Here is a 26,711-nt window from a genome sequence, read left to right on the forward strand (position 1 = left end):
AAAGGCCCTCTGAATGCTATAGGACATCTCTAAAGGGCCCAAAGGCTTTCCAAAGTCGTTTATTGGGGAAGGTAGTTGGTTGTGACTGTTAAAAAACGTCTATTTCGTTTTTTTGATCCGTTTTTTGAACTAAGGGGTTAATCATCCATTTGCAAGTGGGTGCAATGCTCTGTTAGCCTATTATACACACTGTAAAAATTTAGTTTGATTTACTGCATTTTTTTTCACTGTTTTTCAAATTCTGACAAAATTTGTTTCTCTTAAAGGCACAGTACCATTTTTTATATTTGCTTGTTAACTTGATTTAAAGTGTTTTCCAAGCTTGCTAGTCTCATTGCTATTCTGTATAAACATGTCTGACATAGAAGAAACTCCTTGTTTATTATGTTTAAAAGCCATGGTGGAACCCCCTCTTAGAATGTGTACCAAATGTACTGATTTCATTTTATGCAATAAAGATCATTTTCTGTCTTTAAAAATTTTATCACCAGAGGAATCTGACAAGGGGGAAGTTATGCTGACTAACTTTCCCCACGTGTCAGACCCTTTGACTCCCGCTTAAGGGACTCACGCTCCCTTAAATGGCGCCAAATACATCTAGGGCGCCCATAGCGTTTACTTTACAAGACATGGCGGCAGTCATGGATAATACACTGTCAGTGGTATTAGCCAGACTACCTGAATTTAGAGGTAAGCGAGATAGCTCTGGGGTGAGACAAAATGCAGAGCATACTGACGCTTTAAGAACCATGTCTGATACTGCCTCACAATATGCAGAAGCTGAGGAAAGAGAGCTTCATTCAGTGGGTGATGTTAATGACTCAGGAAAGATACCTGATTCTAATATTTCTACATTTAAATTTAAGCTTGAACACCTCCTCGTGTTGCTTAGGGAGGTTTTAGCTGCTCTGAATGACTGTGATACCATTGCAGTGCCAGAGAAATTGTGTAGACTGGATAAATACTTTGCAGTGCCGGTGTGTACTGATGTTTTTCCAAATACCTAAAAGGTTTACAGAAATTATTAAGGAATGGGATAGACCAGGTGTGCCGTTCTCTTCCCCTCCTATTTTTAGAAAAATGTTTCCAATAGACGCCACCACACGGGACTTATGGCAGACAGTCCCTAAGGTGGAGGGAGCAGTTTCTACTCTAGTAAAGCGTACTACTATCCCTGTCGAGGACAGTTGTGCTTTTTTTTTTTTAGATCCAATGGATAAAAAATTAGAGGTTACCTTAAGAAAATATTTATTCAACAAGGTTTTATCCTACAGCCCCTTGCATGCATTGCCCCTGTCACTGCTGCTGCGGCGTACTGGTTTGAGTCTCTGGAAGAGGCTTTACAGGTAGCGACTCCATTGGATGACATACTGGGCAAACTTAGAGCACTTAAGCTAGCCAATTCTTTTATTCTTTTGCCATTGTTTATTTGACTTAACTAACGGCTAAGAATTCTGGTTTTGCTATACAGGCGCGCAGAGCGCTATGGCTTAGATCATGGTCAGCTGACTTGACTTCAAAATCTAAGCTACTTAACATTCCCTTCAATGGGCAGACCCTATTCGGGCCTGGTTGAAGGAGATTATTGTTGATATCACTGGAGGAAAAGGTCATGCCCTTCCTCAGGACAGGTCCAAATCTAGGGCCAAACAGTCTAATTTTCGTGCCTTTCAAAACTTCAAGGCAGGTGCGGCATCAACTTCCTCTAATAATAAACAAGAGGGAACTTTTGCTCAATCTAAGACTGTCTGGAGACCAAACCTGACCTGGAAAAAAGGTAAGCAGGTAAAAAAGCCTGCTGCTGCCTCTAAGACAGCATGAAGAAACGGCCCCCTATCCGGGAACGGATCTAGTAGGGGGCAGACTTTCACTCTTTGCCCAGGCGTGGGCAAGAGATGTTCAGGATCCCTGGGCGTTGGAAATTATATCCCAGGGATATCTTCTGGACTTCAAAGCTTCCCCCCCAAAAGGGAGATTTCACCTTTCACAATTATCTGCACACCAGATAAAGAGAGAGGCATTCTTACACTGTGTACGAGACCTCCTAGTTATGGGAGTGATCGATCCAGTTCCAAAGGAGGAACAGGGACAGGGTTTTTACTCAAATCTGTTTGTGGTTCCCAAAAAAGAGGGAACCTTCAGACCAATTTTGGATCTAAAGATCTTAAACAAATTCCTCAAAGTTCCGTCGTTCAAGATGGAAACTATTCGTACCATCCTACCACTGATCCAGGAGAGTCAATATATGACTACAGTGGATCTAAAGGATGCTTATCTTCACATTCCGATACACAAAGATCATCATCGGTTTCTCAGGTTTGCCTTTCAAGACAGGCATTACCAGTTGTAGCTCTTCCCTTGGGATTAGCTACAGCCCCAAGAATCTTTACAAAGGTTCTAGGGTCGCTTATGGCGGTCCTAAGGCCGCGGGGCATAGCAGTAGCCCCTTATTTAGACGACATCCTGATACAGGCGTCAAACTTCCAAATTGCCAAGTCTCATACGGACGTAGTACTGGCATTTCTGTGGTTGTAGGGGGCCTATATTACATCAATCTGACATTTTTATTTAATACAAAGTAATATAATTTAATTCTGAAAAAAATATTGGGGAAGGAGTGTCCTAGTAATCCCCTTTGAGAAAAATGGGGCATGTGCATTCTACCGACTCAACAGAAAATAGGGCTGGTCTTTATATTTTTCCAGGGCTGCTTTTTATTCCCAGTCCGGCCCTGGTCGCATGGGTGTAAAGTGAACGAAGAAAAGAGTTCTCTATCCCCACTCACAAGAGTTTCCTTCTAGGGACTCTGATAGATTCTGTAGAAATGAAAATTCACCGGACGGAGTCCAGGTTATCAAAGCTTCTAAATTCCTGCCGGGTTCTTCATTCCATTCCGCGCCCTTCGGTGGTTCAGTGTATGGAAGTAATCGGCTTAATGGTAGCGGCAATGGACATAGTGCCGTTTGCACGCTTACATCTCAGACCGCTGCAACTATGCATGCTCAGTCAGTGGAACGGGGATTACACAGATTTGTCCCCTCAACTGAATCTGGACCAAGAGACCAGGGATTCTCTTCTCTGGTGGCTATCTCGGGTCCATCTGTCCAAAGGTATGACCTTTTGCAGGCCAGATTGGACAATTGTTATGACAGATGCCAGCCTTCTAGGTTGGGGTGCAGTCTGGAACTCCCTGAAGGCTCTTCAGGCTTGGCCTCAGTTAGCAACTCTGAGGTACATCAGATTTCAGTCGGACAACATCACGACTGTAGCTTACATCAACCATCAAGGGGGAACGAGAAGTTCCCTAGAGATGTTAGAAGTTTCAAAAATAATTCGCTGGGCAGAGATTCACTCTTGCCACCTATTAGCTATCCATATCCCAGGTGTAGAGCACTGGGACGCGGATTTTCTAAGTCGTCAGACTTTTCATCCGGGTGAGTGGGAACTCCATCCGGAGGTATTTGCACAACTGATTCATCGTTGGGGCAAACCAGAACTGGATCTCATGGCGTCTCGCCAGAACGCCAAGCTTCCGTGTTACGGATCCAGGTCCAGGGATCCCAAGGCGACACTGATAGATGCTCTAGCAGCGCCCTGGTCTTTCAATCTGGCTTATGTGTTTCCACTGTTTCCTCTGCTCCCTCGACTGATTGCCAAGATCAAGCCGGAGAGAGCATTGGTGATTCTGATAGCACCTGCGTGGCCACGCAGGACCTGGTATGCAGATCTAGTGGACATGTCATCCTTTCCACCATGGTCTCTGCCTCTGAAATAGGACCTTCTACTTCAGGGTCCTTTCAACCATCCAAATCTAATTTCTCTGAGGCTGACTGCCTGGAGATTGAATGCTTGATTTTATCAAAGCGTGGCTTCTCCGAGTCAGTTATTGATACCTTAAGACAGGCAGGAAAGCCTGTCACCAGGAAAATTTACCATAAGGTATGGCGTAGATATCTTTATTGGTGTGAATCCAAGGGTTACTCATGGAGTAAGGTCAGGATTGCTAGGATATTATCTTTTCTCCAAGAAGGTTTGGAAAAAGGATTGTCAGCTAGTTAAGCGTCTGGCAGATGTTCCAGACGTTCAGGCATTTTGTCAGGCTTTAGTTAGAATCAAGCCTGTGTTTAAACCTGTTGCTCCACCATGGAGCTTAAACTTGGTTCTTAAGGTTCTTCAAGGAGTTCCGTTTGAACCTCTTCATTCCATAGATATCAAGCTTTTATCTTGGAAAGTTCTTTTTTTGGTAGCTACTTCCTCGGCTCGTAGAGTCTCTGAGCTATCTGCCTTACAATGTGATTCTCCTTATCTGATTTTTCATACGTATAAGGTAGTCCTGCGTACCAAACCTGGGTTTTTACCTAAGGTGGTATCTAACAAGAATATCAATCAAGAGATTGGTGTTCCATCCTTGTGTTACACAATCTGGACGTGGTCCGTGCTTCAAAGTTTTACATACAAGCTACTAAAGATTTTCGTCAAACATCTGCTTTGTTTGTTGTCTACTCTGGACAGAGGAGAGGTCAAAAGGCTTCGGCAACCTCTTTTTCTTTTTGACTAAGAAGCTTAATTCGCTTAGCCTATGAGACTGCTGGACAGCAGCCTCCTGAAAGGATTACAGCTCATTCCACTAGAGCTGTGGCTTCCACTTGGGCCTTTAAAAATGAGGCTTCTTTTGATCAGATTTGCAAGGCGACGACTTGGTCTTCGCTTCATATTTTTTCAAAATTTTACAAATTTGATACTTTTGCTTCTTCGGAGGCGATATTTGGGAGAAAGGTTTTACAGGCAGTGGTTCCTTCCATTTAAGTTCCTGCCTTGTCCCTCCCTTCATCCGTGTACTTTAGCTTTGGTATTGGTATCCCACAAGTAATGGATGATCCGTGAACTGGATACACCTTACAAGAGAAAACACAATTTATGCTTACCTGATAAATTTATTTCTCTTGTGGTGTATCCAGTCCACGGCCCGCCCTGTCATTTTAAGGCAGGTAATTTTTAAATTTAAACTTCAGTAACCACTGCACCCTATTGTTCCTCCTTTCTCGGCTTGTTTTCGGTCGAATGACTGGCTATGACAGTTAGGGGAGGAGCTATATTACAGCTCTGCTGTGGGTGTCCTCTTGCAACTTCCTGTTGGGAATGAGAATATCCCACAAGTAATGGATGATCCGTGGACTGGATACACCACAAGAGAAATAAATTTATCAGGTAAGCATAAATTGTGTTTTTGTCCACTTTGCCTGTAATTCCATTCTGAAATTGTGAGCTTTTCAGTTCCTGTAAGAAATGGAAGTGCAGAACACTGTTAAATCCAGCACAACCATTGGCTGCACACTCTAGTGACCTATTTATAATGGTTTCTAATTGGCCACAGCAGAGAAGGTAACACAAGTTACAACATGGCAGCTCCCAGTGTTTTATAGACACTAAAACTTTACACTTATTTTGTCACTTTTTAAACAACTAATGAAGCTTTAAAAAATACATCTACATGTTACTCATGGACTAATCTTTTCTTTGAATGCATCATTCTATCTAGCATGTATTTAGTGTTTAATGTCCCTTTAATTTCAGTTCTCTGAACTCACTTATCTATATTTTTCTCTAAACAGGGTGGGTGTTGACCCAGATCAGGACCTACGAGAAGAAAATACAAATCAAGTATGTATAAAAAATGTATTTTAAAAAAATATATTTTTTATTAAATGTTCAATTTAATAAATAACAATATGAAAAGGGTAAGCCACAATTGACAGTGCAAGCAGTAATGAAAATAGGAAATCAAGAGTACACCATGTCTATGTAGGAGTTCTAATAAAGTATAATATATATATATTTTAATTCTCCCATCTCAATTGTAGGGGAGGTATACATTTTCAATGCTAATCAATAATAGTTTTCCTATACTAGCTCTAATTATAGGGTCCGGTCCATCACAGCACATGAGAATATATTGAACCCTTTTATTTGCTTCTGTATACATTATCTACAGTTACCAAGTAGTCAGGAACTTCTTTTTAAGATCTAAAAAAACCTGATGAGAGGCTGGCCATGCTATAAATATAGTCATTTTTTCTAAGGATAGAAGAGAAGTGAGGTAATTCCCTTAGCCAAATGGTGAGCTAAGCACAATTTAACTGCCATGCTAATTGTGGAAATAAGTTTGTTATTTTTTTATGTAAAACCTTTAATAGGTTGAGGAAGAAGAGCCTGCTCAGGATTTAGTTGTATAGCCTCATGGGATGCAAATTCTTTTAAATTTGCACTGTGAGAATGAACTTCCCCTACTCAATGTTTCAGAGCATTTCTTCTGAGACCACTCAATAGAGATACCTGCCTCCCATTTATGGTTACATTTGGCCTTAATATTCTTCTCATGAACATTAAGCAAAACCCCCCAAAACTAAAGTGTAATTTAAAATCAAACCAATTCTTATAATGATTAACATATCAAAACAATTAATACCCTGAATGTGGAAAAAATACTAATATATATATATATATATATATATATATATATATATATATATATATATATATATATATATATAGGAATATCTATTTATGACTACTTGGAACATATTCTGCTATGTGCAGAACATTGGAATGTGAAATATTTACTGTAAATACACAGTATAACACTTTATTACATAAATATGCTTTTACATGTTTTCATCTTCTTACAGTGCTAGGATTGACTATTGAAACAAATAAAGGGGACTTTCATTCATGAAGTATAAGATACTTCATGTAGAAAGCTCCTTTATTTGTTTCAATCAATTGCTGTTTTTAGCTGCTACAGCAGCCCACGGCTAAACATTTTTTTTGCTAAGAGGTGACATTTTCACCTCTTAGCCAATAGTCGTGCAGTAAATCCGGCTTGTCACCCATGGGAGCCGGATTTGATCTCATATCTTTGATCCCTTATAACTTATTTGTGCAATATTTTGTTAATAGTTTTTATTAGATGTTGTTATTATAAGTGTAATTGTACTTTGTAATGTATTCTTTATGTGCTTTATGACATTTTTTGTTTTGTGAAACAGTTAATCAGAGCTCTGAGGACACGCTAATCATTCTAGCAAAAATCGCTACTACACTCAATGGATCGTGTTTACTTTCAACTTGTAATACCAGCAGTAAACCCGATGAGCACAAACACCTGCGATAAACCCTTTATCGATCTCGAGTAACTGTTAGCTCTCCACGCATAGTCTGGTCCATAGGTGGTTAAGCAGTGCTGAGGATGGAATCAGATTTAATAGGTTAATCTCACTCATGTAAATGTGAACAGAGGGGTTAATTCAGGAGTACTTTGCTGTAATCTTAAAGGGATTTGAAACCCAACATTTATCTTTCATGATTCAGACAGATCATGCCATTTTAAACAACTTTCCAATTTACTTCTATTATCAAATTTGGCTCATTATATTGTATCCTTTGTTGAAGGAGCAGCAATGCACTACTAGGAGCTACCTCAACATATTGGTTGAGACAATGACAAGAGGCATATATGTGCAGCCACCAATCAGCAGCTAGTACCCAGTAGTGCACTGCTGCTCCTGAGCCTACCTAGGTATGCTTTTCAACAAATGATACAAAAAAACAAAACAAAATAGATAACATAAGGAAATTGGAAGGTTGTTTAAAGTTGTTTTCTCTATCTGAATTCTGAAAGAAGAATTTTGGGTTTCCTGACCCTTCAAGAGACGGGAAAGGGCCATTGTATATGTCATTTTCTAGTGACTTCCCATTTTCTATCACAAAATAAGTTAGAATGAAAAGGTCTTTTCGTGAACTTTTCTCTTGAAACCGCTTTGCTGCTGCATTTTTTACACGCAGATCCATTTTGTATTGTGATCATTTGGGAAACATGCTGGCAAATACAACCCGGGAAGCAGTAAACCATTTCGGGATCAAGTTGCCAATAGATTGTGGTCAACCCTTAGAATTGCCAAACTGTTCAGCTAATTATTTCCCTGATAGATTGTTATCGCCCCCCGTGTATGTCTACTCTATGAATGATAACTGTATGTATTAAATATGACATTTAATAATTCCTAGAGACAGATAGGGAGAGCTATGGATAAATGATGATACTACTATGGTTTTAAATGTTGCATAATATCTTGTATTACCTTCTAAAATGTGCTACATGTCTAGAAACAATAGAGAGTAAAAGAGTCATCTATTATTCTTGTGTTGCCTTAGGGATGCTGGTATTATTGTCCACCACAGTACTTACCTGTTTTAATTTATATATGTTATGTTTATTATTATTTTTTCTTGATGTTTATGTTTATGACGATATAAGTAGCATTAATAATTTGAAGTACAATACATTTATTTGTAGAGTAGTGAAGTTACTATTTGGGGTATTCTTCACCAATGGTTTTCTTTGGTGTTTTGTGAAGCTGGAGATTGAATACTTTAAGGGTAGATTTGCAGAGAATCAGCAAAGAAATCAGTTTAACTTGTGAAACTGAGTTTCAAAGTTTGTTTTCCTCTTTGAGAAATTAAATCCCTATGGCCTAGATTTGGAGTTTGGCGGTACCCGTGAAAACCTGCGTTAGAGGCTCCTAACGCTGGTTTTAGGCTACCGCCGGTATTTGGAGTCATTCAAAAAAGGGTCTAACGCTCACTTTTCAGCCGGGACTTTTCCATACCGCAGATCCCCTTACGTCAATTGTGTATCCTATCTTTTCAATGGGATCTTTCTAACTCCGGTATTTAGAGTCGTGTCTGAAGTGAGCGTTAGAAATCTAACGACAAAACTCCAGCCGCAGAAAAAAGTCAGTAGTTAAGAGCTTTCTGGGCTAACGCCGGTTTATAAAGCTCTTAACTACTGTGCTCTAAAGTACACTAACACCCATAAACTACCTATGTACCCCTAAACCGAGGCCCCCCCACATCGCCGACACTCGATTAAATTTTTTTAACCCCTAATCTGCCGACCGCCACCTACGTTATACTTATGTACCCCTAATCTGCTGCCCCTAACACCGCCGACCCCTATATTATATTTATTAACCCCTAACCTGCCCCCCACAACGTCGCAGCCAGCTACCTACAATAATTAACCCCTAATCTGCCGACCGCAAAGAGCCGCCACCTACATTATAGCTATGTACCCCTAATCTGCTGCCCCTAACACCGCCGACCCCTATATTATATGTATTAACCCCTAATCTAGCCCCCTCAACGTCGCCTCCACCTGCCTACACTTATTAACCCCTAATCTGCCGAGCGGACCGCACCGCTACTATAATAAAGTTATTAACCCCTAATCCGCCTCACTAACCCTATAATAAATAGTATTAACCCCTAATCTGCCCTCCCTAACATCGCCGACACCTAACTTCAATTATTAACCCCTAATCTGCCGACTGGAGCTCACCGCTATTCTAATAAATGTATTAACCCCTAAAGCTAAGTCTAACCCTAACACTAACACCCCCCTAAATTAAATATAATTTTAATCTAACAAAATTAATTAACTCTTCTTAAATAAATTATTCCTATTTAAAGCTAAATACTTACCTGTAAAATAAATCCTAATATAGCTACAATATAAATTATATTTATATTATAGCTATTTTAGGATTAATATTTATTTTACAGGTAACTTTGTATTTATTTTAACCAGGTACAATAGCTATTAAATAGTTAAGAACTATTTAATAGTTAAAATAGTTAAAATAATTACAAATTTACCTGTCAAATAAATCCTAACCTAAGTTACAATTAAACCTAACACTACACTATCAATAAATAAATTAAATACAATTCCTACAAATAAATACAATGAAATAAACTAACTAAAGTACAAAAAATAAAAAAATATTTACAAACATTAGAAATATATTACAACAATTTTAAACTAATTACACCTACTCTAAGCCCCCTAATAAAATAACAAAGCCCCCCAAAATAAAAAAATGCCCTACCCTATTCTAAATTACTAAAGTTCAAAGCTCTTTTACCTTACCAGCCCTGAACAGGGCCCTTTGCGGGGCATGCCCCAAGAAGTTCAGCTCTTTTGCCTGTAAAAAAAAACATACAATACCCCCCCCCCCAACATTACAACTCACCACCCACATACCCCTAATCTAACCCAAACCCCCCTTAAATAAACCTAACACTAAGCCCCTGAAGATCTCCCTACCTTGAGTCGTCTTCACCCAGCCGAGCCAAATTCTTCATCCAAGCGGAGCAAGAAGAGGTCCTCCATCCGGTAGAAGTCTTCATCCAAGCGGGGCAGAAGAGGTCTTCCATCCGATTGAAGTCTTCATCCAAGGGGCATCTTCTATCGTCATCCATCCGGAGCGGAGCGGCAGCATCCTGAAGACCTCCGACGCGGAACATCCATCCTGGCCGACGACTGAACGACGAATGACGGTTCCTTTAAATGACATCATCCAAGATGGCGTCCCTCGAATTCCGATTGGCTGATAGGATTCTATCAGCCAATTGGAATTAAGGTAGGAATATTCTGATTGGCTGATGGAATCAGCCAATAAGAATCAAGTTCAATCCGATTGGCTGATCCAATCAGCCAATCAGATTGAGCTCGCATTCTATTGGCTGTTCCGATCAGGGCTGTTCAGGGCTGGTAAGGTAAAAGAGCTTTGAACTTTAGTAATTTAGAATAGGGTAGGGCATTTTTTTATTTTGGGGGGCTTTGTTATTTTATTAGGGGGCTTAGAGTAGGTGTAATTAGTTTAAAATTGTTGTAATTTCTAATGTTTGTAAATATTTTTTTATTTTTTGTAACTTAGTTCTTTTTTATTTTTTGTACTTTAGTTAGTTTATTTCATTGTATTGATTTGTAGGAATTGTATTTAATTTATTTATTGATAGTGTAGTGTTAGGTTTAATTGTAGATAATTGTAGGTATTTTATTTAATTTATTTATTGATAGTGTAGTGTTAGGTTTAATTGTAACTTAGGTTAGGATTTATTTTACAGGTAAATTTGTAATTATTTTTACTATTTTAGCTATTAAATAGTTCTTAACTATTTAATAGCTATTGTACCTGGTTAAAATAAATACAAAGTTACCTGTAAAATAAATATTAATCCTAAAATAGCTATAATATAATTATAATTTATATTGTAGCTATATTAGGATTTATTTTACAGGTAAGTATTTAGCTTTAAATATGAATAATTTATTTAAGAAGAGTTAATTAATTTTGTTAGATTAAAATTATATTTAACTTAGGGGGGTGTTAGTGTTAGGGTTAGACTTAGCTTTAGGGGTTAATACATTTATTAGAATAGCGGTGAGCTCCAGTCGGCAGATTAGGGGTTAATAATTGAAGTTAGGTGTTGGCGATGTTAGGGAGGGCAGATTAGGGGTTAATACTATTTATTATAGGGTTAGTGAGGCGGATTAGGGGTTAATAACTTTATAATAATAGCGGTGCGGTCCGCTCGGCAGATTAGGGGTTAATAAGTGTAGGCAGGTGGAGGCGACGTTGTGGGTGGCAGATTAGGGGTTAATAAATATAATATAGGGGTCGGCGGTGTTAGGGGCAGCAGATTAGGGGTACATAGGGATAATGTAAGTAGCGGCGGTTTACAGAGCGGCAGATTAGGGGTTAAAAATAATATACAGGGGTCAGCGATAGCGGGGGCGGCAGAATAGGGGTTAATAAGTATAAGTTTAGACTCGGGGTACATGTTAGAGTGTTAGGTGCAGACGTAGGAAGTGTTTCCCCATAGCAAACAATGGGGCTGCGTTAGGAGCTGAACGCGGCTTTTTTGCATGTGTTAGGTTTTTTTTCAGCTCAAACAGCCCCATTGTTTCCTAAGGGGGAATCGTGCACGAGCACGTTTTTGAGGCTGGCCGCGTCCGTAAGCAACTCTGGTATCGAGAGTTGAAGTTGCGTTAAATATGCTATACGCTCCTTTTTTGGAGCCTAACGCAGCCATTCTGTGGACTCTCAATACCAGAGTTATTTTAAAGGTGCGGCCAGAAAAAAGGCAGCGTTAGATACGCGGGTCGTTACCAACAAAACTCTAAATCTAGCCGTAAGAGACTTAGGACATATTTTTTTAAGTGCATGCAAGAAAACCAATAGATAAAGATACCTTCTATATAAATAGTCAACAGCTTCAACATTATTAAAATGCTCTTTCAGGGCATCCATACAAAAGATTCTTAAGTGAAGAACCTTCCCTCAAAGGAAGAATAGGAGATTGGAAAAAGGAAAGGATTGAGCAGATCCTCTGCACAAAATTCTATCCATTTTTTTGAAGAGGGAAAAGGGTAGAAAAGATTCAAACCAAAGAGATAAATAGAATGTCCAACCATGCTGGTGTCATTATATTAAAAAAAAGGAGTGAAAGTGACAAATAATCGTCTAGATTACGAGTTGTGCCTTAGGAAAAAAGAAGCGTTAGGACCTCTTAACGCTGCTTTTTAACCCTAATGCTGGTATTATGAGTCTTGAAATGACAGGCTCACCGCTCACTTTTTTTGGTCAGACGCGAAAATACAGCAAATCCACTTACGTCAATTGCGTATCCTATATTTTCAATGGGACTTGCATAACGCCAGTATTACGAGTCTGACAAAAAGAGAGTGGTACAGCCTCTCCTGTCAAGACTGATACCGCATTTAAAAGTCAGTAGTTAAGAGTTTTATGGGCTAACGCCGTAACATAAAACTCTTAACTTAAGTGCTAAAAAGTACACTAACACCCATAAACTATCTATTAACCCCTAAACCGAGCCCCCCCCCCCCACATTGCAAACACTAAATAAAAATGTTTAACCCCTAATCTGCCAAACTGCACACCGCCGCCACTTTAAAAAATATATTAACCCCTAAACCACCGCACTCACGCATTGCAAACACTAGTTTAATTTTATTAACCCCTAATCTGCCGTCCCTAACATCGCTGACACCTACCTAAGTTATTAACCCCTAAATCTAACACCCCCTAACTTAAATATAATTTAAATAAATCTAAATAAAATAACTAAATTCACTAAGTTATTCCTATTTAAAACTAAATGCTTACTTATAAAATAAACCCTAAAATAGCTACAATATAGTTAATAGTTACATGATAGCTAGCTTAGGGTTTATTTTTATTTTACAGGCAAGAGTGTATTTATTTTAACTAGGTACAATAGTTATTAAATAGTTATTAACTATTTAATAACTACCTAGCTAAAATAAATACAAATTTACCTGTAAAATAAACCTAACCTAAGTTACAATTACACCTAATACTACACTATAATTAAATTAATTATCTAAACTAAATACAATTAAATATAATTGAAAAAAATTATCTAACGTACGAAACCCCCCCCCCACTAAATTACAGAAAATAATAAAATAATTTTGGAATGAAGGTAGAAAAAATCCTATTGGCTAATTGAATCAGCCAATAGGATTTTTCCTACCTTAATTCCGATTGGCTGATAGAATTCTATCAGCCAATCGGAATTCAAGGGACGCCATCTTGGATGACATCATTTAAAGGAACCTTCATTCTTCAGTTGGACTTCGTTTGAAGAGGATGCTCCGCGTCGGATGTCTTGAAGATGGAGCCGCTCAGCGCCGGATGGATGAAGATAGAAGATGCCGTCTGGATGAAGACTTCTGCCCGTCTGGAGGACTTCTTCTGGCCTGCTTCGATGAAGACCTGCCCGTCTGGAGGACCACTTCGCCCGGCTTCGTTGAGGACTTCGGCCCGGCTGGGTGAAGACTTCTTAAGGTAGGGTGATCTTCAAGGGGTTAGTGTTAGGTTTTATTAAGGGGGTTTTGGGTGGGTTTTAGAGTAGGGTTGGGTGTGTGGGTGGTGGGTTTTAATGTTGGGGGGTATTGTATTTTTTTACAGGTAATAGAGCTGATTACTTTGGGGCAATGCCCCGTAAAAGGCCCTTTTAAGGGCTATTTGTAATTTAGTATAGGGTAGGGATTTTTATTCTTTTGGGGGGCTTTTTTATTTTGTTAGGGGGATTAGAGTAGGTGTAATTAGTTTTAAAAACTTGTAATTATTTTATTATTTTCTATAATTTAGTGTTGTTTTTTTTTTCCGTACTTTAGATAATTTTTTTTAAATTTTATCCAATCAGCCAATCAGATTGAGCATGCATTCTATTGGCTGATCGGAACAGCCAATAGAATGCGAGCTCAATCTGATTGGCTGATTGGATCAGCCAATCAGATTGAACTTCAATCTGATTGGCTGATTCAATCAGCCAATCAGATTTCTCCTACCTTAATTCCGATTGGCTGATAGAATCCATCTTCCATCTGGGTGATGTCATCTTCCAAGTGGCGCTGAAGAAGTCTTCCATCCGGGCGATGTCATCTTCCAAGCGGATGTCATCTTGGATGACGTCTCTTAAAGGAGCCTTCATTCGTCTTTAGTCCGTCGGGGAAGAAGGATGTTCCGTGTCGGCGGGATGAAGATGGATCCTGAAGAAAGAAGATTGAAGACCCCGCTTGGAAGATGACATCGCCCGGATGGAAGACTTCTTCAGCGCCACTTGGAAGATGACATCACCCAGATGGAAGACTTCTTCAGCGCCTCCTGGATGATGACTTCATCGGATGGAAGACTTCTTCAGCGCCCCTTGGAGGATCACTTCTGCCGCTCTGGATCTTCTCTTCGGTTCCATCGGTGGGTCAGCTGGCTGAAGACAACTCAAGGTAGGATGATCTTCAGGGGAGTAGTGTTAGTTTTTTTTTTTAAGGGGTTTGGGGTTAGATTAGGGGTATGTGGGTGGTGGGTTTTAATGTTGGGGGGGTTGTATTTTTCTTTTACAGGAAAAAGAGCAGTTTTCTTTGGGGCATGCCCCGCAAAAGGCCCTTTTAAGGGCTGGTAAGGTAAAAGAGCTTTGAACTTTTTTTAATTTAGAATAGGGTAGGGAATTTTTTTTATTTTGGGGGGCTTTGTTATGTTATTAGGGGGTTTAGATTAGGTGTAATTAGCTTAGAATTTTTGTAATATTTTTTAAATGTTTGCAACTTATTTTTTATTTTTTGTAAATATTTATTTTTTTATTTTTTGTACTTTAGTTAGTTTATGTAATTGTATTTAATTGTAGTTATTTGTATTTAATTTATTTAATTAATGTAATGATAGTGTAGTGTTAGGTTTAATTGTAACTTAGGTTAGGATTTATTTTACAGGTAATTTTGTATTTCTTTTAGCTAAGTAGTTATTAAATAGTTAATAACTATTTAATAACTATTCTAACTAGCTAAAATAAATACAAAGTTACCTGTAAAATAAATATAAATCCTAAAATAGCTACAATGTAATTATTAATTACATTGTAACTATCTTAGGCCTAGATTTGGAGTTTGGCGGTAGCCGTGAAAACCAGCGTTAGAGGCTCCTAACGCTGGTTTTAGGCTACCGCCGGTATTTGGAGTCAGTCAAAAAAGGTCTAACGCTCAATTTTCAGCCGCGACTTTTCCATACCGCAGATCCCCTTACGTCAATTGCGTATCCTATCTTTTCAATGGGATCTTCCTAACTCCGGTATTTAGAGTCGTGGCTGAAGTGAGCGTTAGAATTCTAACGACAAAACTCCAGCCGCAGAAAAAAGTCAGTAGTTAAGAGCTTTCTGGGCTAACGCCGGTTCATAAAGCTCCTAACTACTGTGCTCTAAAGTACACTAACACCCATAAACTACCTATGTACCCCTAAACCGAGGTCCCCCCACATCGCCGCCACTCGATTAAATTTTTTTAACCCCTAATCTGCCGACCGCCACCTACGTTATCCTTATGTACCCCTAATCTGCTGCCCCTAACACCGCCGACCCCTATATTATATTTATTAACCCCTAACCTGCCCCCCTCAACGTCACCGCCAGCTACCTACACTTATTAACCCCTAATCTGCCGTCCGCACGCCGCCACCAGCTACATTATAGCTATGTACCCCTAATCTGCTGCCCTAACATCGCCGACCCCTATATTATATTTATTAACCCCTAATCTGCCCTCCCTAACATCGCCGACACCTAACTTCAATTATTAACCCCTAATCTGCTGACCGAATCTCGCCGCTATTCTAATAAATGTATTAACCCCTAAAGCTAAGTCTAACCCTAACACTAACACCCCCCTAAATTAAATATAATTTAAATCTAACGAAATAAATTTACTCTTATTAAATAAATTATTCCTATTTAAAACTAAATACTTACCTGTAAAATAAACCTTAATATAGCTACAATATAAATCATAATTATATTATAGCTATTTTAGGATTAATATTTATTTTACAGGTAACTTTGTATTTATTTTAACCAGGTACAATAGCTATTAAATAGTTAAGAACTATTTAATAGTTACCTAGTTAAAATAATTTCAAAATTACCTATAAAATAAATCCTAACCTAAGTTACAATTAAACCTAACACTACACTATCAATAAATTAATTAAATACAATACCTACAATTACCTACAATTAAACCTAACACTACACTATCAATAAATTAATTAATTAAATACAATACCTACAAATAACTACAATGAAATAAACTAACTAAAGTACAAAAAATAAAAAAAGAACTAAGTTACAAAAACTAAAAAAAAACTTACAAACATAAGAAAAATATTACAACAATTTTAAACTAATTATACCTACTCTAAGCCCCCTAATAAAATAACAAAGTCCCCCAAAATAAAAAATTGCCCTACCCTATTCTAAATTACAAAAGTTCAAAGCTCTTTTACCTTACCAGCCCTGAACAGGGCCCTTTGCGGGGCATGCCCCAAAGAATTCAGCTCTTTTGCCTCTAAAAAAAAACATACACTACCCCCCCCCAACATTACAACCCACCACCCACATACCCCTAATCTAACCCAAACCCCCCTTAAATAAACCTAACACTAAGCCCCTGAAGATCTTCCTACCTTATCTTCACCTCACCGGGTATCACCGATTGGTCCTGGCTCCAAAATCTTCATCTAAGCCCAAGCGGGGGCTAGACATCCATCATTCGACGGCTGAAGAAGTCCAGAAGAGGCTCCAAAGTCTTCATCCTATCCGGGAAGAAGAGTAGATCCGGACCGGCAACCATCATCTTCCAAGCGGCATCTTCTATCTTCATCCGATGAGGACTGGCTCCATCTTGAAGACCTCCACCGCGGACCCATCTTTTTCCCCCGCGACGACTTCCCGACGAATGACGGTTCCTTTAAGGGACGTCATCCAAGATGGCGTCCCTCGAATTCTGATTGGCTGATAGGATTCTATCAGCCAATCGGAATTAAGGTAGGAAAATTCTGATTGGCTGATGGAATCAGCCAATCAGAATCAAGTTCAATCCGATTGGCTGATCCGATCAGCCAATCAGATTGAGCTTGCATTCTATTGGCGGATCGGATTGAACTTGATTCTGATTGGCTGATTCCATCAGCCAATCAGAATATTCCTACCTTAATTCTGATTGGCTTATAGAATCCTATCAGCCAATCGGAATTCGAGGGACGCCATCTTGGATGACGTCATTTAAAGGAACCGTCATTCGGCGAGTAGGCGTCGGGAGAAGAGGATGTTCCGCGTCGGATGGAAGATGATGGCTCCCGAAGAAAGAAGATTGAAGATGCCATTGATAGAAGACTTCATCCGGATCATGGACCTCTTCAGCTCCCGCTTGGATTAATACTTCAGCCGGATCATGGACCTCTTCAGCCCCCCGCTTGGGCTTGGATCAGGACATCGGAGGAGTTCTTCTGGATCGATCGGTGAGCCTGGTATGGTGAAGATAAGGTAGGAAGATCTTCAGGGGCTTAGTGTTAGGTTTATTTAAGGGGGGTTTGGGTTAGATTAGGAGTATGTGGGTGTTGGGTTGTAATGTTGGGGGGGGTATTGTATGTTTGTTTTTTTTACAGGCAAAAGAGCTGAACTTCTTGGGGCATGCCCCGCAAAGGGCCCTGTTCAGGGCTGGTAAGGTAAAAGAGCTTTGAACTTTAGTAATTTAGAATAGGGTAGGGCATTTTTTTATTTTGGGGGCTTTGTTATTTTATTAGGGGGCTTCGAGTAGGTGTAATTAGTTTAAAATTGTTGTAATATTTTTCTAATGTTTGTAAATAATTTTTTATTTTTTGTAACTTAGTTCTTTTTTATTTTTTGTACTTTAGTTAGTTTATTTCATTGTATTTATTTGTAGGAATTGTATTTAATTTATTTATTGATAGTGTAGTGTTAGGTTTAATTGTAGATAATTATAGGTATTTTATTTAATTTATTTATTGATAGTGTAGTGTTAGGTTTAATTGTAACTTAGGTTAGGATTTATTTTACAGGTAATTTTGTAATTATTTTAACTATTTTAGCTATTAAATAGTTCTTAACTATTTAATAGCTATTGTACCTGGTTAAAATAAATACAAAGTTACCTGTAAAATAAATATTAATCCTAAAATAGCTATAATATAATTATAATTTATATTGTAGCTATATTAGGATTTATTTTACAGGTAAGTATTTAGTTTTAAATAGGAATAATTTATTTAATAAGAGTTAATTAATTTTGTTAGATTAAAATTATATTTAACTTAGGGGGGTGTTAGTGTTAGGGTTAGACTTAGCTTTAGGGGTTAATACATTTATTAGAATAGCGGTGAGCTCCAGTCGGCAGATTAGGGGTTAATAATTGAAGTTAGGTGTCGGCGATGTTAGGGAGGGCAGATTAGGGGTTAATACTATTTATTATAGGGTTAGTGAGGCGGATTAGGGGTTAATAACTTTATTATAGTAGCGGTGCGGTCCGCTCGGCAGATTAGGGGTTAATAAGTGTAGGCAGGTGGAGGCGACGTTGTGGGGGGCAGATTAGGGGTTAATAAATATAATATAGGGGTCGGCGGTGTTAGGGGCAGCAGATTAGGGGTACATAGGGATAATGTAAGTAGCAGCGGTTTACGGAGAGGCAGATTAGGGGTTAATAATAATATGCAGGGGTCAGCGATAGCGGGGGCGGCAGATTAGGGGTTAATAAGTGTCAGGTTAGGGGTGTTTAGACTCGGGGTACATGTTAGAGTGTTAGGTGCAGACGTAGGAAGTGTTTCCCCATAGGAAACAATGGGGCTGCGTTAGGAGCTGAAGCAGCTTTTTTGCAGGGGTTTTTTTTCAGCTCAAACAGCCCCATTGTTTCCTATGGGGGAATCGTGCACGAGCACGTTTTTGAGGCTGGCCGCGTCCGTAAGCAACTCTGGTATCGAGAGTTGCAGTGGCGTTAAATATGCTCTACGCTCCTTTTTTGGAACCTAACGCAGCCATTCTGTGGACCAGAGTTATTTTAAAGGTGCGGCCAGAAAAAAGCCAGCGTTAGCTACGCGGGTCATTACCGACAAAACTCTAAATCTAGCCGTTAGGGTTTATTTTACAGGTAAGTATTTAGTTTTAAATAGGAATAATTTATTTAAGTATAGTGTAGTGTTAGGTGTACTTGTAACTTACGTTAGGATTTATTTTACAGGTAAATTTCTCTTTATTTTAGCTAGGTAAGCTATTAAATATTTAATAACTATTTAATAGCTATTGTACCTAGTTAAAATAAATTGAAAGTTACCTGTAAAATAAAAATAAATCCTAAGATAGCTACAATATAATTATTATTTATATTTTAGCTATATTAGGGTTTATTTTATAGATAAGTATTTAGTTTTAAATAGGATTAATTTAGTTAATAAGAATAATATTTATTTAGATTTATTTAATTCATATTTATGTTGGGGGGTGTTAGGGTTAGGGTTAGACTTAGGTTTAGGGGTTAATAATTTTATTACAGTGGCGGCGGTGTAGGGGGGGCAGGATAGGGGTTAATAAATTTATTATAGGTGGCGACGGTGTAAGGGGGCAGATTAGGGGTTAATAAGTTTAATATAGGTTGCGGCGGGGTCCGGGAGCGGCGGTTTAGGGGTTCAACTATTTATTTAGTTGTGACGAGGTCCGGGATCAGCAGGATAGGGGTTAATAACTTTATTATAGGTGGCGACGGTATAGGGGGGGCAGGATAGGGGTTACTAGGTATAATGTAGGTGGCGGCGGTGTCCGGGAGCGGCGGTTTAGGGGTTAATACATTTATAAGAGTTGCGGCGGGGTCTAGGAGCGGCGGTTTAGGGGTTAATAACTTTATTGAGTTGCGGGGGGCTCCGGGGGCGCCGGTATAGGGGGTAGAACAGTGTAGTTTAGTGTGGGTGCTTAGTGACAGGCTAGCAATAAAGCTGTCAAAAAGCCGAAGAGCAGCGAGATCGGATGAGTGATAACTCTCACAGTCCGCTGCTCATCGCCCCGTACTTGGTGCGCAGCTTTTTGACAGATTTATTGATAACTTATGCGAAATTTTGCAGGTCCGCGGCGGCGATGGTAGGCAAGCTTAGGCGGGCGTATTGGGCCGGCGAAGGCAGGTAAGTTGACACGTTGATAACTAGGCCTCAATATATTGTCTCTGGTAAGATATAAGGTCTTATATGCACAAAATATAAAATGCGGAATATGGTAGAGCAAGTGCTTGAAAGTGTTTGTTTGTTACTACTACATTCAGCATAAATAAATAAAATGTGAGCTCAAAAACGCTCTCTGCACATCATCACATAAAGGACCTAGATGTTCAATAATATCTGCCTCAATATACATAGCTGAGGAGCGCACTGGAACTGCTGTCACTCTTTTGTCAACATGTGCTTAGTGTGAATTACATGTCATGATGTTTCAAGCACTCAACTTCTGGTTCCTTGTAATTGCAACATGTGGACACAGCTTCAAACTCTTTACCTATACAAGATCTTCTAACAGGCTGATATTTACACATATGATTCCTCTCTGCTTCTATAAGACATTAAAGGGACATAAAACAGGTTGAGGGCTAATTAATTCAAACTAGTTTGCAGAAAAAATGTTTAAAAATTGCTGGCAAGTATTTTAAAACAATTTTCAAAAATAAGCAAAATGAATTACATAGCTAAGCTGCCTGGAGCAGCCAACTCCATATAGTACATATTATTATATGCTGTCTCTATCCCAACTTGTTTTATGTCCCTTTAAGGGCTAGATTTTGAGTGGACACAAATGTTTGCATTCGAGCGATAATGGGTTTATCACAGGAGTTTGCACCCACTTTTTACTGCAAAAGTGACTATCCTTTTACTATACAAGCTGGAATAAAAGTTAAGTTTTATATTCATCCTTTATGGCATCTGCTTGGATGTGATTGTGTATTTGCGCTCGTTGAGCTTACTGCTCGTATTACGAGTTGAAAGTAAACGTGATCGATTGAGCGCAATCACGATTTATGTTGCAATGATTATAGCGACTTCAGAGCTCTTATTAACTGTTTCACAAAACTAAAAAGTGTCACAAAACACATTCAAAAATACATTACAAAGTATAGTTATACTCATAATAACACTATCTAATAAAAAAATATTTAAAAAAATATATATTGCTCACAAAAGTTATAAGGGCTCACAGATATGAGATCTCAGATATTAGGAAAAAAGAAAGGCAAAGGTCTTTAACATAGAGATACATTAATACACATATCTAAAGATGTATATGTGTGTATATATATATATATATATATATATATATATATATATTGAACGTGAAAGAGGTCACCTGCGCTAAAATCTAGGATATGTGTCTCTGGGTGTAAGGTAGAATTGAACCGCCCAGTGTGTATCTAGCGTGCTGCCTCTATATTGGAACAGAGTACCCCTAACTCTGTGAAAAATGTATGGAAAGAGGACAAACAATATAATGGTAGAGGCGCTCAGCTAACAATTGTTTCAAAATATAAGTCTTTTGTTGGTGAATAATGTCACAGAGGTGGTGTCAAACGAAGAATTACTGCTTACCAGATGTTACCCCAATCTTATGAGGTAAGGTATGGGCTCTGGGATAAAGATGATCCACTATAGGAGACTTCTGTATCCTGCTGTTGTCCTTGGAGTGCTGTGGGGCTAGGATGGCCCTTTCAGTCTGGGAATGAAGATCCTGGACTCTCTTTGGATATTAGACTGTAATCTGTCTTTCTGTATCTTTCTTGGATGGTGGCAGTGGCGTCACTAGGGGGGGGCGGGGGGGCGGGCCGCACCCGGGTGACACCCACCAGGGGGTGACACCAAAAAAAAAAAAAAAAAAATTTTTTTTTTTTTTTTTAAATTTTATTGAAATTCAAAGAAATACAATGTTGAGATGCATAGATTATTTTATTAGAGGCTGGCATTTGTGAACATTGGTGGGACTTGGGAAGATGTAGACACACAATTTTTTTGCCACTTGAGCCAGTGCTGCAATTTCAACAAATAGTTTTCCCGGCTACTTTTGCTTGTTTGTACTTTGCTTCTCCCCTGCCCAATTTCGCTATGAATGTTGTGGGCATGCCGTGGGGCTTGCAAAGTTGCGCTGCTAGCCTAAACCTGCCTGCCTATCTGTGCTCACTGCTCAGTGACATGTGGAGCAGTGGAGTCACTCACTGCTGTGCTGTCTCTCTAAACGGGAACTGGCAAATCATGAGGGGATGGCTAGCACCTGACCGCATGACTGTTTGACACTGTCTTTAAAGTGAAGGAGCCACGTATGATGCCCACCAGACCATTACGGTTACGGTACACTAAGTGCACACTGAACAGGTAGGAGGGCGGGCGGGGGCCTGGGGGTGGGCAGAGTGCAGAGGTGATTGGCCATAAGTGTTTGTGTGTGCATCTGAGTATTTTTTAAGTGTGTCTGAGTGTTTGTATGTGTGCTTGCCTGTGTTTTTGTGTGTGTCTGCTTTCTGGGGGGGGGGGGTGACACCATAACTTACCGCACCGGGTGACACCAACCCTAGTGACGCCACTGGATGGTGGTAGGAATACTTGATTCTTGTTAATGATATCTCTTAGGTGGAAGAGCCTTTAGGTGGTGAGAATCCCCTTTTCCTCAGTGTGTAGTCAGGACGTTGCTCATAAAAAGAAAGAAACACAAGCACATAGCATAATATTGTTTTTACACAAAATGAAAATTTATTGAATGTTAATATGCGCTTACATTAAAATCCCTCAATCAGTATGAGGTAAGTTATAAACGTAAATACTCCTCGCAAAGAGCTGTATCCTTAGGTGTGATAAAGATGGTGATGATCACAGGATTCTAGTATTTGATAATTATAAGCCAGTCCTAGATCTGGATAGGTATACTGTGTATTGTCACAGCCGATGATTTATATAAAATCTATAACAGTGTGTGGCTGAAAGAACTTCTCACAGGTGCAGTTGTAAAGCAGGCGATAATGTTCTTTGCCGCTATCTTTTTTTAAAAATGGCAGCGATATAGGGCTGTGTGTTAGACCCCACTACCAGTGTTTATAGGTCTTGGATAAGGTGAAAGGGCAGAGGGGCGTGAAGTGCCCTGGCTGTACTCTGCTGGTATCGAGTATGCAATATAATATTAAAAAAATATATATATATATAATTAATTCCCTAGGATGTGTGCTGTACAGATTAAAAAGTCCTGTACGCTCTGTAGTCCCAAGTGTTTGCTAGACCTGACAAGAGATAAATGCCTCTTGAATAAGTAAAATAATATCAACTGTTAAAAGCAATATTGTGAAATAAAATCTGGATAAAAGTCGTCAGGCCCTGTCCGCCCACTGTGTGTAACCTTACGCGTTTCGAAGTCTATCGTGACTTCTTCTTCAGAGGTAGAAAGTGAGTGGACAGGTAGAGATTGCTCCGTATTTAAGGTATGTCTAGTGGGCGTGATTTCTTTTCGGGCCTGCGTGCGTATGCGTGGCGTGAAACGTAATGACTACGATGAACGTGATGATGTCACTGCGTGCAAAACGTCTGTGAAGTATAACTTCTTTGTTGTTTCCGTTGTTATGGTAACCATGCCGTTTGCAATATTTACTATATATCGGCTATTTGTTTAGATTTAATTAACTTGGTTGACATTGTTATAGGATTGTAAATGGAGCTTTGTGATCAAGCTTTGTAGTCATATCTAAGAGTCAAACGTAAGGACCTGAACTTTAAAAGAATTAAAATGCTTGTCCTTTTCAAATGGAAACAACTACATCATTAATTTATATGTAAGGCGAGCTATATTATTATTCTGCTACTATCTCTCTACATGATGCAGTTTGTGCTTTCACGTTAAAATAAACTGAAAATCTATATGGTAATAAGAAACCTAAATCGATGCAAAATGACTTATTTATTTTAATCATATGGATTAAAGCCATATCAAAAAAGGAAAAAAGGGGCTGAAGAAATGATATACTAGTAATGTGACTACTGTATATTAGATATAATTCTAAATATAATTATGAATGTATTAATTAGTATTTTAATTGTGAATTTTCTAAAACTAAAGGTTATTATATGTGTACCTAACTATAAAAAGGCTGCCAGATCGATGTCTACATTTAGACCCTCTGGACTCATTGTGCCCATAGAAAAAGGACAGGCAGAAAACCATGCACGAACAAATACACTAAATTCTACAAGGATAAAACCAAATATAGATCTAGAAAGGGAAAACATTATGTTAAGACCACAATGGTCTATAAGAACACCACTAAAAAGAAAAGGACCAGAAGAGGTACCAGAGGAGGAAGAATTTTGGGAGCTAGACGAAAGAGTAGAAGAAAGAATGAGCCCAAAGAGGGGCAGACAGGGAAACAACTTTTAAAAATATTTAATTTATCTTCACACTCATTTACCGATCTAGAATTACAAGTTCTGTCAAGAGGTTTGAACTTTGCTCCAACCAGAGGCCCTAACCCCTTCAACCTCTTTATAGACTTTAATAAGTTTATACGCAAACTTACATTATGTAGACATTTTGAAAAACTAAATGCTAAAGATAATGTAGAATTTCTTAAAGACATTTCAGACACAGACCTAGAACTCTTAAACACTCTAGAAGAACTCTACATTGATCATGAAAACAGTGATCAAACTCAGAGAGACAATACCAACCTGAATAGAAAACATTCTAATCTTAAACCGTCATCTATTTTTTTCCCTACCCAGTCTAAAGGCAACGCAATACCAACCTTTCAGGATTTAGTCCAAAAGGACTTACAAAGTTTGTGTGAAAATTATACCATTAAAAATGATAATTTCAGAAGAGATGAAAAAATAGCATTAGACCACATAAAAAATTTGAAGGATATTGTGTTACGTGAGGCTGATAAAGGAGGAGGCCTAGTAATACAAAATAGAAAGGATTATATATTAGAAGCAAACAAATTACTTGATGATCCTAAGACATACATAAAACTTAAGGGAGATCCAACTAGTACTTTCCAAAAACTCTATGACTCACTTATAGATACAGCTCAACATCTAAATATTTTATCAATAAATGAACATAAATATTTACGTCATACATACCCGAAAATAGCTACTTTTTATCACCTCCCCAAAATCCATAAGGATCCAATCAATCCCCCAGGACGTCCCATAGTGTCTGGGATCGACTCACTAACCGCCAGAATTTCAGAATATGCAGATTATTTCCTCAAACCCCTAGTATCCAACTTAAAATCATATTTAAGGGACACAATCTGCAAATTAGATAATATTATCTGGCAAGAGAACTACCATTGGATGACACTAGATGTATCATCCTTGTATACAAATATCCCTCACGACTTAGGGGTAATGGCCATGAAACAGGTTCTTAACAGTATAGACCTATCTAATGAACACAAAGAATTTCTAGTAGAATGCATTAAATTTGTATTGGAGAAAAATTATTTCAAGTTCTCCAACCAATTTTATTTGCAAATAAGTGGTACTGCAATGGGTACGACCATGGCCCCCAGCTATGCAAATCTTTATATGGGCATCTGGGAAGACACTTATATTTACAACAATAATCCATACAAGGATAATATAGTTTGGTGGGGCAGATACATCGATGATATCATACTCATATGGAATGGTGATGTATCTGCCTCAACCAATTTTGTGGAATATATAAATAATAACACCTTTAATTTAAATTTCACCTCAAAAATAGCCAAGGAAAATATAGAATTCCTCGACCTAATTCTGTTTAATGAGGATCATAAAATATGTACCAAACTATTTCGCAAACCAACAGACTGTAATGGCTATTTACAAGCAGATAGTGGACACTACAAGCCATGGCTTAAAAACATACCTTACGGGCAATTTCAGCGGATTAAAAGAAATTGCTCTAAAGACAGTGACTTCCACAAGGAAGCAGCCCTACTCAAAGAAAAATTTGTACAAAAAAAGTACCCTAAAAAATTGATAAATGACTCTCTCATAAAAGTACAAAACATTGAGAGAACACAACTTTTAATACCAAATAAAGAAAAGACTAAATCAGGTCAAAAAATCAGACAGAACACAATAAGTATGATAACAACATTTAACGAAGCAGCCCCCGAAATAAAGAAAATACTTAGAAAATATTGGCCAATACTAGAACAGGACAAACTCCTTAAAAAAAGTATAAGACCCACACCCAAGATTACATTTAGGAAAAACACCTGTTTAAAACAAATTTTGGCTCCAACAAGACTCAAAGAGATAACTCCCACTTCAAATTGGCTCACTACCAATACAAAAGGGTTCTTCAAATGCAATAGAGCAAATTGCAAAGGATGTGAGCACGCATACAATACCAAGCCCACAAAACAAATATTCTCACACACTTTTCCACACAAAAAATGTACAATCAATGCTCTGACCAATTGT

At 38.5% G+C, this 26,711-nt stretch overlaps 1 protein-coding gene across 1 annotated transcript in view; it reads left to right on the plus strand.

Moving 5' to 3' along the window:
* SLC9A9 (solute carrier family 9 member A9) overlaps window positions 1-26,711 on the plus strand; it is a 1,902,281-nt gene that overhangs the window by 1,404,108 nt on the left and 471,462 nt on the right. Inside the window, exon 13 of the mRNA XM_053710011.1 lies at window positions 5,613-5,661. Coding sequence (XP_053565986.1) covers window positions 5,613-5,661 — 49 coding nt within the window. The remainder of the gene's footprint in view (window positions 1-5,612; window positions 5,662-26,711) is intronic.

Source organism: Bombina bombina, chromosome 4, assembly GCF_027579735.1.
Source record: "Bombina bombina isolate aBomBom1 chromosome 4, aBomBom1.pri, whole genome shotgun sequence".
Classification (NCBI taxonomy): domain Eukaryota; kingdom Metazoa; phylum Chordata; class Amphibia; order Anura; family Bombinatoridae; genus Bombina; species Bombina bombina.